The sequence below is a fragment of the Oryctolagus cuniculus genome, chromosome 2, assembly GCF_051225735.1.
Source record: "Oryctolagus cuniculus isolate XC-2025 breed Fujian yellow rabbit chromosome 2, ASM5122573v1, whole genome shotgun sequence".
NCBI lineage: Eukaryota > Metazoa > Chordata > Mammalia > Lagomorpha > Leporidae > Oryctolagus > Oryctolagus cuniculus.
In genome coordinates this window covers 151,824,572-151,838,092 of record NC_142868.1, presented here as the reverse complement: position 1 = coordinate 151,838,092, position 13,521 = coordinate 151,824,572, and the positions used below count along the sequence as shown (strand labels likewise).

General features: G+C 40.7%; 2 protein-coding genes across 4 annotated transcripts in view; one reads left to right on the top strand and one right to left on the bottom strand.

The window, feature by feature from the left end:
• The window catches only part of LOC149128100 (uncharacterized), a 401,020-nt gene that overhangs the window by 301,711 nt on the left and 85,788 nt on the right, over positions 1–13,521 (top strand). The window lies entirely within an intron of this gene.
• The window catches only part of EFEMP1 (EGF-like fibulin extracellular matrix protein 1), a 66,332-nt gene that overhangs the window by 52,485 nt on the left and 326 nt on the right, over positions 1–13,521 (bottom strand). For both annotated transcript variants that reach the window (XM_002709858.6, XM_008254384.5), the window contains exons 2-4: positions 12,089–12,176; positions 8,235–8,283; positions 7,682–8,071 (exon numbers count right to left, since the gene is read on the bottom strand). In XM_002709858.6, coding sequence (XP_002709904.1) covers positions 7,682–8,071; positions 8,235–8,283; positions 12,089–12,169 — 520 coding nt within the window. In that variant the 5' untranslated portion in view covers positions 12,170–12,176. The remainder of the gene's footprint in view (positions 1–7,681; positions 8,072–8,234; positions 8,284–12,088; positions 12,177–13,521) is intronic.

The following is a 13,521-nucleotide window of genomic DNA, read 5'->3' as shown; positions in this document are numbered from 1 at the left end:
ACAGTTCTTATAAATGTTAGTACAGAGTCAGATGAGTTAGTATTTTGTTGATGAGAGTTACTGAGTATGGAACTAGTCATAGATGTTTGCATGCAGAGTGTTCAGAGTCATGATTTATTTTATTTATTTGAAAGGCAGAGTTACAGAGAGTGAGGGAAAGACTGATCCATCTGCTGGTTCATTCCACAAATGGCACAATGGCCAGGGCTGGGCCAGGCTGAAGCCAGGAGCCAGGCACTTCATGCTGGTCTCCCACAGGGTGGCAAGGACCCAAGCACTTGGGTCATTTTTTTCCTGCTTTCCCAAGTACATTAGCAGGCAAGTGGATCAGAAGTGGAGCAGCCAGGACTCAAACTGGCACTCATATAGGATACTGGTGCAGCAGGGGGCGGCTTAACCTGCTGAACCACAGCACCAGCCCCAGGCCATTCCTTCTTTCTACTTTGACTCTATCAAAATAGTGCTTACTTTCCAGTTTGAGTCCATCAAACCACAACAGAAAGTGGTTCTCCAATTTGCTTGAATTCATTGAATTCATCCACTCAGTGAATGGTTTTGTGTTTTGTTTGATCAATTTCAGTTGCAATAATGCCTGGTTAACCTGGACTAGTATAAATGCACAACTATTTGAAAGGTAGTTGATGTTTTAGAATTTACTTTGTTACAAACCTCAAGTTTTTAGCTTTGTTAGCACATATTTACATAACATTGTTTCACTCTCTCCCCTTTTGTTTCCTCTGTGGTCCCATGAAATTGACAGTAATAAACAATCCCTGCTGCTGCCAATATCTTGGCACTCAGGCTTTCTTTCATGTGATTTCATTGTTGTTAAACATTTACAAATCATTTAGGTTTACACTACAAACCTGCAAATATGTCTAAATTTACACAATGACAACATGTTCTTCTGCCAGTGTAGTTTTCTTGATCAGTTTTATTTCTGAGTGTGCAATTTGCAGTTACCTCCTGGAAAAGGCAGCATGCTAATGAATTTCAGATGTGGCATGAATTACTTATTTGTACATTCGTGCAAAATCAAACACATTTGGGACAAATTTTGTTTACTCTTTGGTTTCAAAGAATAAAATAGTGCCAGCAATTCAACAAGTGCAAAGGCAACTCTTACAAAAGGGCAACTTGTTGATTTCAGAGAATATAGCTTGAGACTTTCTGCTGGAAAAAGAATAAGCCAATACCAGTGCTCATTCCTGAAGTTACCCAGGCTTGCAATTCTACTCTAATCTTTTTGCTTCTATGGGGAGAGAGAAATTCATTCTACAGATTAAGTGTTAACTAGTCTTAACAAGAATCTTCTTGTCTTTGGGAAGTACATATGTGATCAAGTTTAAACTGAACAGAAGACACTTAGGTGAATACTCTTCAAATATGTGATATTTCACAGAGTCTAAATGGAATGAGATGGTCACCTGTGCATCTGATACTGGAACAATTCCCTATTACTTTGTTAACTAAAAGATGTTTTTTGCCACCAACACAGTCAACCTCCTGGCCTTTGTTGGTGCTACATAAACTGGACTTGCAAACAGCATTGTCTCATCTCACAAGTTTGTGCCATAAACTTATGGGGGGGAACCCTGTAGAAGATACAGGTATCACTGAGTACCAATCATCACCATAGATAACCAGAACACACCATAAAAATTTAATCTACTGACAATTTAAGGCTAGTTATATTCCTTCATATTTGTTGGCTTTATGGAGCAATGTAAGACTCTCCTGTTTGTTTTCTCAAGGTATCACTCCCCCACCCTATGCTCTAGATTGCACATATAAAGTCCCTGGTTCATAGACATAGCCCTACTCAGACCTCATGATTGTCCATGTTTAAGGATCATAGTACTGATAATGACAACCAGCAAAGTGAGAGAGATAAAATAGGAACATTATTCTCTCCTAGAAGCAAAATGTATATTCTTAATATTTTCCCTTCACTACTTCACATATCTCATGTCAAGTATTTTGACTCCACCTCTGATTTATGTAGCAGGATACAATATCCTGAGTTTAAGTTAGGACATTGGTTCTCAGACTTGATCAAACACCAGAATCCTGGGATTGTTAAAATACAGATTGCTGGGTCCCACCCCCAGAGTTTCTGATTGATGAAGTCTGCTACAGGATGTAGGAATCTGCACATCTAATGTGTTGCCCAGTGACGCTGACACTGCTGGTCTGCAGTCCACAGTTTTGGACTCATTGAATTTGGTTTGTCTTTTGCTACAGAAGAGTGATCATACTGACCTCTTCTATCCTTCCACCTCAAACAGTTATCGTTCAATTTTTATGAAGAAATTTTAAAGACATTTTCTGAAGCTATGAATCAGATGCACATACTATTCACAAATGAATATTAAACTGTCTACAAATGACTAAAAATTCAGTAACTGCAGTTTTGAAAATTAGGAAACAATGCTACATTTTCAGAAGGGTATCAAGTACTGTTATTATACTATATTAGCTTATTTCAAAAGTAATTAAAATTTCCCTATAAACTCAACTCCAAACCATTTATATGGCTTTAGAGCATTTTCAGGTACTCAAAGGTAATTACAACCAAAAACAATGAAGAACTGTAAGCAGGATAAATGCCTACTTTACTTTCTGCTTTAAGTACTTTTTTTAGGTTAATATCATAATTTACTCAATTATAGTCTTCCTTTTGTAAAATATCTATTTTCTGAGATCAAAGCACTTCACCGGGCTGTATAATTATATGTAATGAAAATTAGGCATTTCCTTACAAAACTAACCCACGCAGCCAGAACGCTAATGACATTAGTCAGGATCAACAAAAGGACAGTGTTTTAAAGTTTGGTAATAACAATGCCAGGTATGTAGAGCCACTTGATTACACTATAATTTTTTTTTTTTTTTGATAGGCAGAGTTAGAGAGAGAGACAGAGAGAAAGGTCTTTTTTTCCCCCATTGGTTCACCCCCCAAATGGCCGCTATGGCTGGTGCGTTGCAGCCAGCGCACTGCGCCAATCCGAAGCCAGGAGCCAGGTTCTTCCTCTTGGCCTCCCATGTGGGTGCAGGGCCCAAGCACTTGGGCCATCCTTCATTGCCTTCCCAGGCCACAGCAGAGAGCTGTACTGGAAGAGGAGCCCCAACTTGGACTAGAACCCGGGTGCCCGGCGCTGCAGGTGGAGGATTAGCCAAGTGAGCCCCGGCGCCGGCCACTATAATTTATAAATCCTGTTTTTGGATATGAGATCATTTAAATTGGAAATGAAAGAAGTCAAATAAAGGTGTTCCAAGCATCTGAGAAGCTCAACTTGTTAGTTCAAGTTTCCCTTTTTAAAAGTAGATGTATAGATAATAACTTCTTTCCTTTTCAAAATGGTATTTTGTTATCCTTATGTTTACAAAGAAATGTGCAGAGGATACTACATGGTAGAGAGCTCTTTTTAAGCCTGAATATAACTCATTTGTTTCTTTATACACTTTATATGTGGAAAAGCATTTTTTAAAAGTGTTTTAGTTGCCTCTGTAGCATAGGTAATAACAGTAAGAACAAATCCAATCATTGAAAATACATCAAAATTGAAAAAATTAGCAATCTGAGACATGTACAGTACATGTGGTGAAATTTTTCCAAGCAGAAATGTGAAAAGATGAGCCAAATATGGTATGGCATATATCTAAGTATGTGCATGCCAAAGTCTGAGTCTCCTGCAGGTGTGATGTTTCAAACAATGTGGAAACCTGCTCACTAGCGAACTAGCAGGGCAAAAAAAGGTCCTGTCCAAGTATTTAAAAATCAGTGAAATTTTCATTTTGAAAGTTCAAAACAAATTGAAAAAATAAAAACCTCACTGGACAAACCAATTGGTGAAAAATGTTTCTAATCTTAGAACTTGCTCCCTCTTGGCTGTGAGGTACAGAGGATATGGCTGTAGGACTAGGCTAGGCTGTTCAACCACCCGGTTTGCTTGAGATTGAGGTATTTTCTGTTACATGGAACTATTAGTTTTAAAACCAAGACAGTCCTGGTAGACAGAGATAGTTGAAACTCTAGAGTATGTTTTCACTTCTCTCAGTGACACCTTATAGCATACAAGCCAGGTACCATACTCTAGATTTGGCTCCATTGGACAATTGTACTGGGCTTATTCATGGATGGCACAGTTTCTACAGCAGGTGAGTAGTCATATGTGTAGATCCTGACCAAGTCTAGTAATAGCTTAATTACCAGCTATGCAAAATGCTCTATGTTTAGTTTTTTCAGAGTCTAATTAAGTGAACAAATTCTTGGGCAACCAGTGCTTTCTCCTTCTTGCCAGTTCCCAAATGATTTTTTTTTTTTTTTGCTAAAAAGATGGAACTCTTAGAAAGTTGTATGTGATTAAAAAAAATCCTTTCTCTATGTAAACTAATGATTTGTAACTCCATCTCCTTTGAAGAGGATTACAGAAAGGCTATGCAATAAAAGCTCAGAAAACTCAAGATGAACCACCAATGGATTATAACACACTCCCTATTCAGGCAACTTCCTTTTGGCATAGATGAATATTTGTTGTCTTTGAGGTAGATAGTATCTTATGGGATTAATTAATTTCTAAAACTATATGTATGACTTCAGTCATATAATATTGAAATGATCTTCATATAATTTTATAGCTGCCAAGGAAAACACCAGTCACATGAAACTCTGTGACCAGAAGCACCCTCATTTGGCAAAAATTACTTGAAAAAAACTCACTGTGGCTTGGTCTTTGGATGTTATATTACATTTCAAACCTTGTTTTTGCAAAAACTGAAAACTCAGGAAAAATACACAAAAAGGAGTAAAAGTGCCGTTTAAAAAATTAAACTGTCAAAGCATGTAAAGCTGATTAAAAAACATATTTATAAATTATTGCACATTAAAGAATCTCATAGTGTTATTTCAGTTATTAGGAGCCTCCTGTGATATAGTGGATTCAAAGGCACAATTGATTTTAAGACTGAAAAGACAGATTTCAGCCCTTAGAAGAAAATATTCTCAGTTTTCAGTTATATAATCATAAACTGTACCTGTTGAGAAATATATGTGGAAAAAAGAAATAATTTTTATACATCTGACTCATTGCTAGGCATTCATTGATTCTAATTCAGCCGACCATGGTAAATGTGTTTGGATTATTGGGCATAAGTATGCAACATTTAAAAGGGAGTGGCGATCTTTATTAAAACAGACGGCTCCTCAAACTCCACAATGATGTCAGGGATATAGATCCTCAGAGCACGTTATTGTTTTAAGCGGAGGTCTCCACACTTTCACATTGGTTATAAAACATTATTTTGTGCTGCTGGCCTGGAATGAGAAAGTCATACATCTGCAGGCAATTAGAAGAACTGGACTGCATGTTTGATTAGCTCAATAATAAACGGGCACAAGTGTTACTCGACTTATGTTAGTCAGATTCCCTAGATAGATTATCCTGTTGTTATCATATGAAATAACCCCCTTTTATCAACAATTAAGTAAATCCACATTTATGGGCACTTTGCAAAATTGTGAAGTGGGAAGAAGTCCAACTTAAGCCTTAAGTCATCCAAAAAACTTTTAACCCTGCTTTCAATGGTACAGACCCCTATCCCAAATTTTAGAAATTGACTGAATTAAACAGAACAGTTTGGGTTGGAAATATCCTGTGTGCACACAATAAATATGTTTTTAGCGTCTTCCCTAGAGGAAAGCATTCAATAGTTTTAGTTTATAATCAAAACAGGAGAATTAGAAATGTTTCATTATGTGAAAGGTAATTCACTTTGTAACATAGTCTAAATATTTTACATGAAAAATAAAATTTCATTTTAATTGTTTGCAATACAGTTTCTACTATAGCCAGTGCATGTTGTAAATCTTTATGTGTATTTACTTCTAGAACTTCCTCCTTCAGTTCTAAGCATTGTTCTTGAATTCAATCTTAAGTGTCAATGATGAACTAAAAACTACCTTAGGAAATGACCCTTTCATTTATCTTGTTTGCTTTTTCTCCCAAGTACCATTAAAATATGCAGCATCTGAAGTGCTAAAAATAACTCCATGGATAAAAGTCAACACTTAAAAAAAAAAAGTCTGCAAACCTTTTTTATTTCAGGAAAAATACCACTAAACCTTCTGACCCAATTTTATATTTAAATAATGCCATTAAATGTTAGTTCATAAATAAAGTCAAGGTATTTTTATCACTATTTACCCAAGTGTTCTACAGGAATAACTTCATCAGTTTATCTCCTTGACATCCTTAAATTAAATATTAGAAGATTGAGCAGATGCTGAGGCATTCATCATCAATACTGGAACTCTGACTCATGACAGTAACACGAAACAGATGCTAATGTGATGTGCCCTCTGAAAAGTGACACCGTCCCAGCATGGGTTAGCTCTTGATGTGGGGTACTTAAAATTTGAACATAAAATATAAAATAATGACAGATCATGAAAGTTTTCCTTACTTCATTTATCAGCCATTTAAAATCTAGCGTCTTACACAGAAGATAAAACTAAGCCCTGGTGAGGGAGGGCAGCATCCCAGGGCACAAGGAGCTGTGTCTCCTACTTCAGGCAGCAGCTGCATAATCCTCACTGAGCCCTTCCATGGCATGGGAGAAAGGTGCTCTCTTCCTTGCTCATAACTGGTCAGCAGGTCAGAGATCCTGGGCCCTTTCCACTGGCCTATGTGTAGCATGCACTCATGTGGTGGTGACAGGGAGCCTGGGTAACAGGGGTATACCCATTGGTAACACTGTCACCTCACTAGGCAGCTCTGACAGGGTTGGCTAAGAAGAAAAAGGGAAACAGAATCCCTCAGCACAGTCCAGTTAGCTAATATCCTACATGTCTTCAAAGCCTGAGATTCTTATCACTTTGCTAGCATGAGTCTACAGCTGTTTCTAGAATACACACTGATGTGTACTCTTTGTGCAAATAAACAGAAAAGCCCAGGCAGACGATGCCATGGTGCAAGTGATAGAAGTGAAATGTGCTCAAATGAGAGCTTTACAAGAGATATAAATGTGAGCAGGGGAGACTCCCTCCAAGATATTGAAAAGTGGGAGCCCCATTCTTTATTCCTGAATGAGGAAAATAAGTCAGCGGCAAGTTCACGGAAAAGAGGCTTGAGAAACCGAAGGGCAACATTTATGGAGTAACTTGACAGCACAGTTTCAAATTCCAAGTGAATACCGCGACCTCTGCTTTAGCCAGCCAGGGCTCTGGCATCTGCCTGCCTGGATCTGCAGGCCAGCTCTGCACTTACCACCTGTGTGGCCTCTGCTTCTCAGACTTGGCTCCACACTGGAACCACATGGGGAGCTTTAAAAAAATACTAATGCCTGGAACCCACCCCCCAGAGGCTGTTATTTGATTGGGCTAGGGTGTGGCTTGGTCATGAAGAAGTTTTCAAGGCTCCCAATTGACTCTGTGGGTAGCTAAGGCTGGGAACCACTGATGAGTTGCTAAGGCACAGTTTTCTCCATGGGAAAATAATGGTACCGATAGTAACAGCCTTTGAGGAACGTTGCAGTGATTAAATACGACGATGTGCAGAAAAAGCACCTCGCACAATATCCAGCGCAGGGGAAGCCCCCACTCAATGTGAGCTATCATCATCCTTCCCACAAGATGCACTTGGGCAATAATTTTGTTGTTAGTAAAAGAAGTCATGCTCACCTTGGCACACGTTATGCTCACTCTGCTCATAGCCTGCTGCGCACTGGATCCGGTGGGAAGGGTTGGAGGGAATGCGTTGCGGGTCAGCCGGGTTCCTCCGGATCACGAAGTTGTTTCTGCCAGTCTGCACTTCAGGGCCTGCAACTGCAGCAGCACTGGCCACAAAACCACCCCCAGGCACCACTCCGCTGGCTGCCATGCTACTGGCAGCTACACCCCCGGTGGTTGCACCCGAGGATGCTTCAGCAGCTGCTGGTGTTTCCAACTGAGGTTGTTCATTATTGACAATAATCTGGGCTGTTTTGGGAAGGCAGAGGTATCCTCCATAGTGGTTGACACATTTCATCCCACCTTTGCAGGCATCTGGGACAATGTCACATTCATCAATATCTGTGTCCAGTAATAAAAAAAAATGTCAGAATTCTCTTGAGAGGGAAAATAAAGCATGTAAATAAATGCTCATGCCTTTCTGGAATAAGACAAACAGTGCAGGGACACATGAGAAGGAGACAGAAAGCTAAGTTCAAAGGGGAAGTTTCTGAAGCTGGCTTACCTTTGCATTGCTGTCTTACAGGGTCCCACTCGTATCCGTCAGTACATTGCTGTGAAGAAAACAACAAAGTTGGGGTCAGGACAGTTATTGGTGGGTCTACTCCCTGAGCAGTCCCTCTAAAACTTCATTCTTATACAAACTATCCTTGTGCTAGAGTCCAAATATATGATAGGAGGGCAGGTTAACATTTCTCTGGCTTGAAGTTTTTTTTAAGGACAAGTCTGTGCATTGGGCAGCTCCAGGGGTCCTTTCTTTATCATCAGTTGCCTAAACTCTTCTCTTGGGTTTGGTCCAGTTGCTCATCACCATCCTGATAGAATTGTAGTCTTTCTGTCTTCAGACTGATCTTTTCCAATCTTTCTAACTGCTCTTCTAAAAAATGTAATTTGTTCCACTTTTCCACATTACAAATTTTACTATAAGGAATTCAGCCAAGTTCCTTTTTTTTTCAGTCCTTAACTACTAAGCCATTCAGACATCTGACTTTGCTTATCTTTCCCACCTGCCTTTCACACCCTGCTCTGCCTCCTAGCTTCAGTTCCTATGGGTCCTCACTAGTTTACTCACTGCACAAACCATCCATCAGGCACCTTCTCACACCAGGCATTGTCCTAGGCTCTGGGAATGGCAAAGGTGGTGATGATTTTGGCCCTCTTCTGAAGAAGTTCACAGGGCAGAATAGCAGACAGATAGGTCGACAAGTTGGAGCAAGCTGTCAGGTGGAGTGACACAAGAGTGTGTGGGGAAGGAGTGAGGGGGCTCCGCCTGGGACTGTACGGTGGGTGTGACAGAGCAGAGGAGGTAATAAGTGGATTGGGTCTTACAGGAACAGTAGGAATTTTCTAGGGAGATGCTGGAATTCTAGGAAGAGGTGCCATTATGAGCAAATGCATACAGTGTTCAAGAGGGAAGGAGCTCCAAGTAGTCCTAGGTGGGGAAGAGGTTAGAGAGGTAGGCAGGACTGAGTCTGGGAAGCCTCTCTGGTGGCATAGAGGACAACTGGATCCTACTTTGCAGATGGGTGAATCTTCAACTTTATGCCTAAGGACCACCCAGTATGCTTATTACACATGCATATCTGTGGGCTCACAAGAGGATCTGATTCTGTAGGTGTGGGTTGGGGTCTGAAATCAGAATTCCTTATGAGCATCCATGTGATTCCTATACAGGCTGTCTACGGGCCACATCTTGAGAAGCTCTGCTGTCAGTGATAAGTAGCTCCTGAAGAATTTTTAAGCTTAGGAAACAATTTGATCGGATGCTCATTAGATAAAGTTACAGTGAGGATGATGCTTTGGGAAGGAGTGAGCCAACAAGGCCAACAAGTGAATGCATTCTTTTAAACAGGACTGAGAGTTTCTTAGGCACATGCCAGATGCTTGGTAAGTAGATGGTGTAAATAGCAGAATGGCTGCAGATATCAACTTAGATACTTTACAGCTATTTAAAACTTCTCAGGGTGAATACTGAAGTCACAGCTACCCCCAGACTAATTCTCTTCAGTTTCCCCAACACTGTCCAAGGTACAACCATCCTTCTTACCACCTAGGATTACAACCTTAATTCCAGTCCTGCCCCCCCCCCCCATTGTCCTTTAAGATTTGCTGACTTGTGTCAATTTCTACATCTATTATACTGGTACAAGCCTTCCTGGCCTCCTGAGTGGGCAAGGCTTGGCATCTCTACATCCACACGGCCTCCATGACAATCTTTCTTGCTTTCTTGGGCCACTTCACCTGACTCGGGTGCCTCTTTGGCCCTTCCTTATCGATATGAGGTCATAAATTCCCTTAAGAACTAGCATAGAGTCCTATCTTCCCCAGTGTGCCAGCACCAACACCAGTCACCTCCTTGCTTTTCCACTTTAGCAATTTATATAGTTAAATAGTCTTATTTACACTTGTTTAGCAACTCTGTAGTTTTCAACAGTGTCTTTTTTCACAGAGTAAACTCCCTGCAGGCTGAGTTGTCTTGGGAAACAAAGCTAAAATTCTTTTGATAGTGATGGAAGTTGCTTACACACATATTTGTCAAGTAAAGTAGTTAAATGGACCCTATTGTCAATATGGAAGGGGAAGTGAAACTATCTTGTGACTACCATTCCATCCTTTGGAAAAGTATCTTTCAAACCAGGCAAAAAATGCCAGTTCACTTGAACCATATGTATGGTAACTAGAGAAGGCTTGTGGTTTGTTGTAGGTATTTAGTTCCAGTGCATTTAATATGGGTCTACTATTAAACAAGCCTAGACCAAATTTAGCTTCACCACTTACTGGCTATGTAGCCTTCAGCAAGTTAGACACTCTCTGATCTTCAGATCTACTATCAGCACAAGGAAGATGATGCTACTTACCTCATACTTTGCCGCAAGGATGAAAGGAGACAGTGTCTCCACAGCGGGGTACTCAAAAATGGTGACTTCTTGTCCTTTAACCATGAATTACTTAACATAGGCAATTCAAAAGAGGATAGACCTAATCTTAGCGCTAAAGGGTTCATGACAATAATAACAAACCCTGTAGTGTTTAATCCACAGGGAACTTCCTCTGCTAAAAATAAATACGATTTAGGTAATTAGCAAAAGGAAGGGGGTATACGATGAGCAACTGTAAAAGCAATAAAATCTCATTTGATGACTATAAAAGTGAGTAGTGACTTTAATTTTAACTCCCTGAGATGGTATTAAGTTTAGTTGGAATAACAAAACATTTTCATTTGAAGATAAACAGCACATGCATCCATTTTTCTTGCTTTATTTATCTTCAGCAGGGGAAGTAACTGAATTTATCATCAAGTTAACAAAATATTTATATTAAACTATTTTATTTATAGTTGATCTGAACAACGGCAAGGAACATTTACCAAATGAATGCTAACATTCTAGGGATAACATGGTACCTAGTGTTTATTATCAGTAATTGACATTAGCTCACTTTTAAGAGTTTTATTTTCAAAATTTTTCACATTCTTTTGAGCAGGATTACTTAATTTTAAATTGGGAGCAAATAGAAAAATGTGTTTTTCATACTCGAATCCAGGACAAATGGCATTTGCTTCACAGCACTGATTAAAGACAAGAAAACACAAAGCAGAGGTGCAAACAAACTCATAAGTGAGGCAAGTGTGCCTTGTTCTGTTCTTTCTGTATCTATTCCTGGGAGTGGAAGGGGCCAGATGATATGTTCAATGTTTTATTAAACATTAACTGTGTTCACGCAGTTAATTAAATATTAGTTGGAAACATCAGAGATGCTAATTAGAATATGCAAAACTGAGTTGCACAAACAGCATTTTAAAGCCATTTTAGCAAATCCTGCACCCTGGTAACACACAAATTGTATTTGAAGGGTATATGAGTTACACTATAAATATATATATATAATAGCCTTTATAAATGCAGTGAAGATCACTTACAAGTCAATATATGTCACAAGCACAAACATTGTGCAGTGCTTTCATATCTAACATTCTTATTTAACTTGAGTGTATAGCTTTTTATCTGCATGTATGAATAAGCAGGAATCCAGGTTTTTGGATTCCTTATACCTGTTAAATTATTGAGTAAGTTAGATATGTACAGCTTACTTTGGTCCTAGTTTTAGAAGAGATCCCTTTTCTGGCCTCACACAAATCAGTACATTTTGGTCCTCGCTTCAGGTGGTGGTCCTAATGAACTTTGGAAAGGACCAGTAGCAATTTATGACAAATCTTAAATGTGAACTATGGCGAAGTGTTGTTTATTTTATTACCCTCCACACTGTACATTCCACATGCATTGGTGGGGATGGCTGAAGCCTTACTGTGTCACATAAGCCCACAGAACCGCACTTATCTCAAATTCCATCACCCCTTACCGTGTAAGTGATGGTTTCTTCTGTGTCCTGTGACTTGACCAGCACCAGAGTCAGCATAGTTAAGAAAAAGGCTTTCAACATTGTGAATCTTAACGAAAACAGGACAAACATGTTTAGTACCAGCTGCAGGGGAAACAAAACTTTACCAGAGAGTGTAAGTTCTGGGGCCAGGAGAGGCTGAGGCTTCACCAGACCCAACTTCCAATCTGCCTTCTCATCTCCCTTCCCCCTCTTCAACCTTCCCCACAACCACCGAAATGAGGCGCAAGCACCCTAACGTGGCTGCAGAATTGCATTGTACTTTTCTCCAGCCGCGTATGAGGAATCTTCAAACGATGCATGGAAAAGGTGCATTCCGGAAAAACTGCATGGGCTTCAATTTTTTTTTTTTTGCACCAAAAATAAACATCTTTGAGTTGCATTTTCCCATGAGTTTTTTGAAATCTCCAAGTATATTCAAAGGCTATTTAGCGTGATTTTATACTGCACCTACCCAGCGGGCTCCAGAAAGACGAGGATGAAGAGGGAAAAATACGGTAATCAATCTCAAAGCGCCAGTATATATATATATATATATATATATGTATATATATATATTTTTTCAGGGCTAGAAGTAGGGCAGATCTCCCTGGAAGGTTAAAGCTTTCCCTATATGCACACCTTCAGCGAGTGAAGTTACTCGCGAAGTCAGCAAAATTCCTGCCAACCAGTCAGCATTATCTTGGCCTCAAAGTCTTAGTCTATTATTATTATTATTATTAAAGACACGTACCTAAACAATCTCCTCCTGGTTCTGGAAGAATGCTAGTGCTGCTTCTCACATCCCTCTGAGCTACTTCTCGCATACCCTCTCCCCCTCCCCCCGCACAATCTCTCAAAGTGGGATTCCCACTCCCTTCTCCACGCACAGCTTTGTTCGAAAGCCCCGGGTCGGGTCGTGTGGAAGAGATGCCCGGGGAGTCTGATGGCTTTGCGTCTTAATTGTCCTTCGGTCCCTAACGTGCTACATTCAGGGACCGGGGCTGCCCGTGGCCTGGGCCCACGAGCGCATCGCAGCCCGAAGCACCAGTCCCGGGGCGGCCGGCTTGGCGCCCACAGGGAAATAAGGTCTCTTTCTGAGCAGCCAGCGACCAGGCGGCAGTGCCTCGGCCACTCGGCGCCGCAGCTTCTAAGCAGCTCCTGTGGAATCCAGGTGCGGCGGTGATCTCGCACAGAGGTTCCCTGGAACCTTCCAAACCACGTTTCGGGGCAAATCCCTGCCGGCTGGTAGTCGGCGCGCACTCTTCTGCCCATCCCAACTTCTGTCAGCCAAGGACTGGCTCCTGCTGACAGATCGCATTCCGAGCCGCGTACCTCCACCGCCCTCTCTGCCAGGGGGACTCTGCGCAGCCCCGGGGCAGTGTTCGTTGGGGGTGGGCAGGGGGCTCTGCACC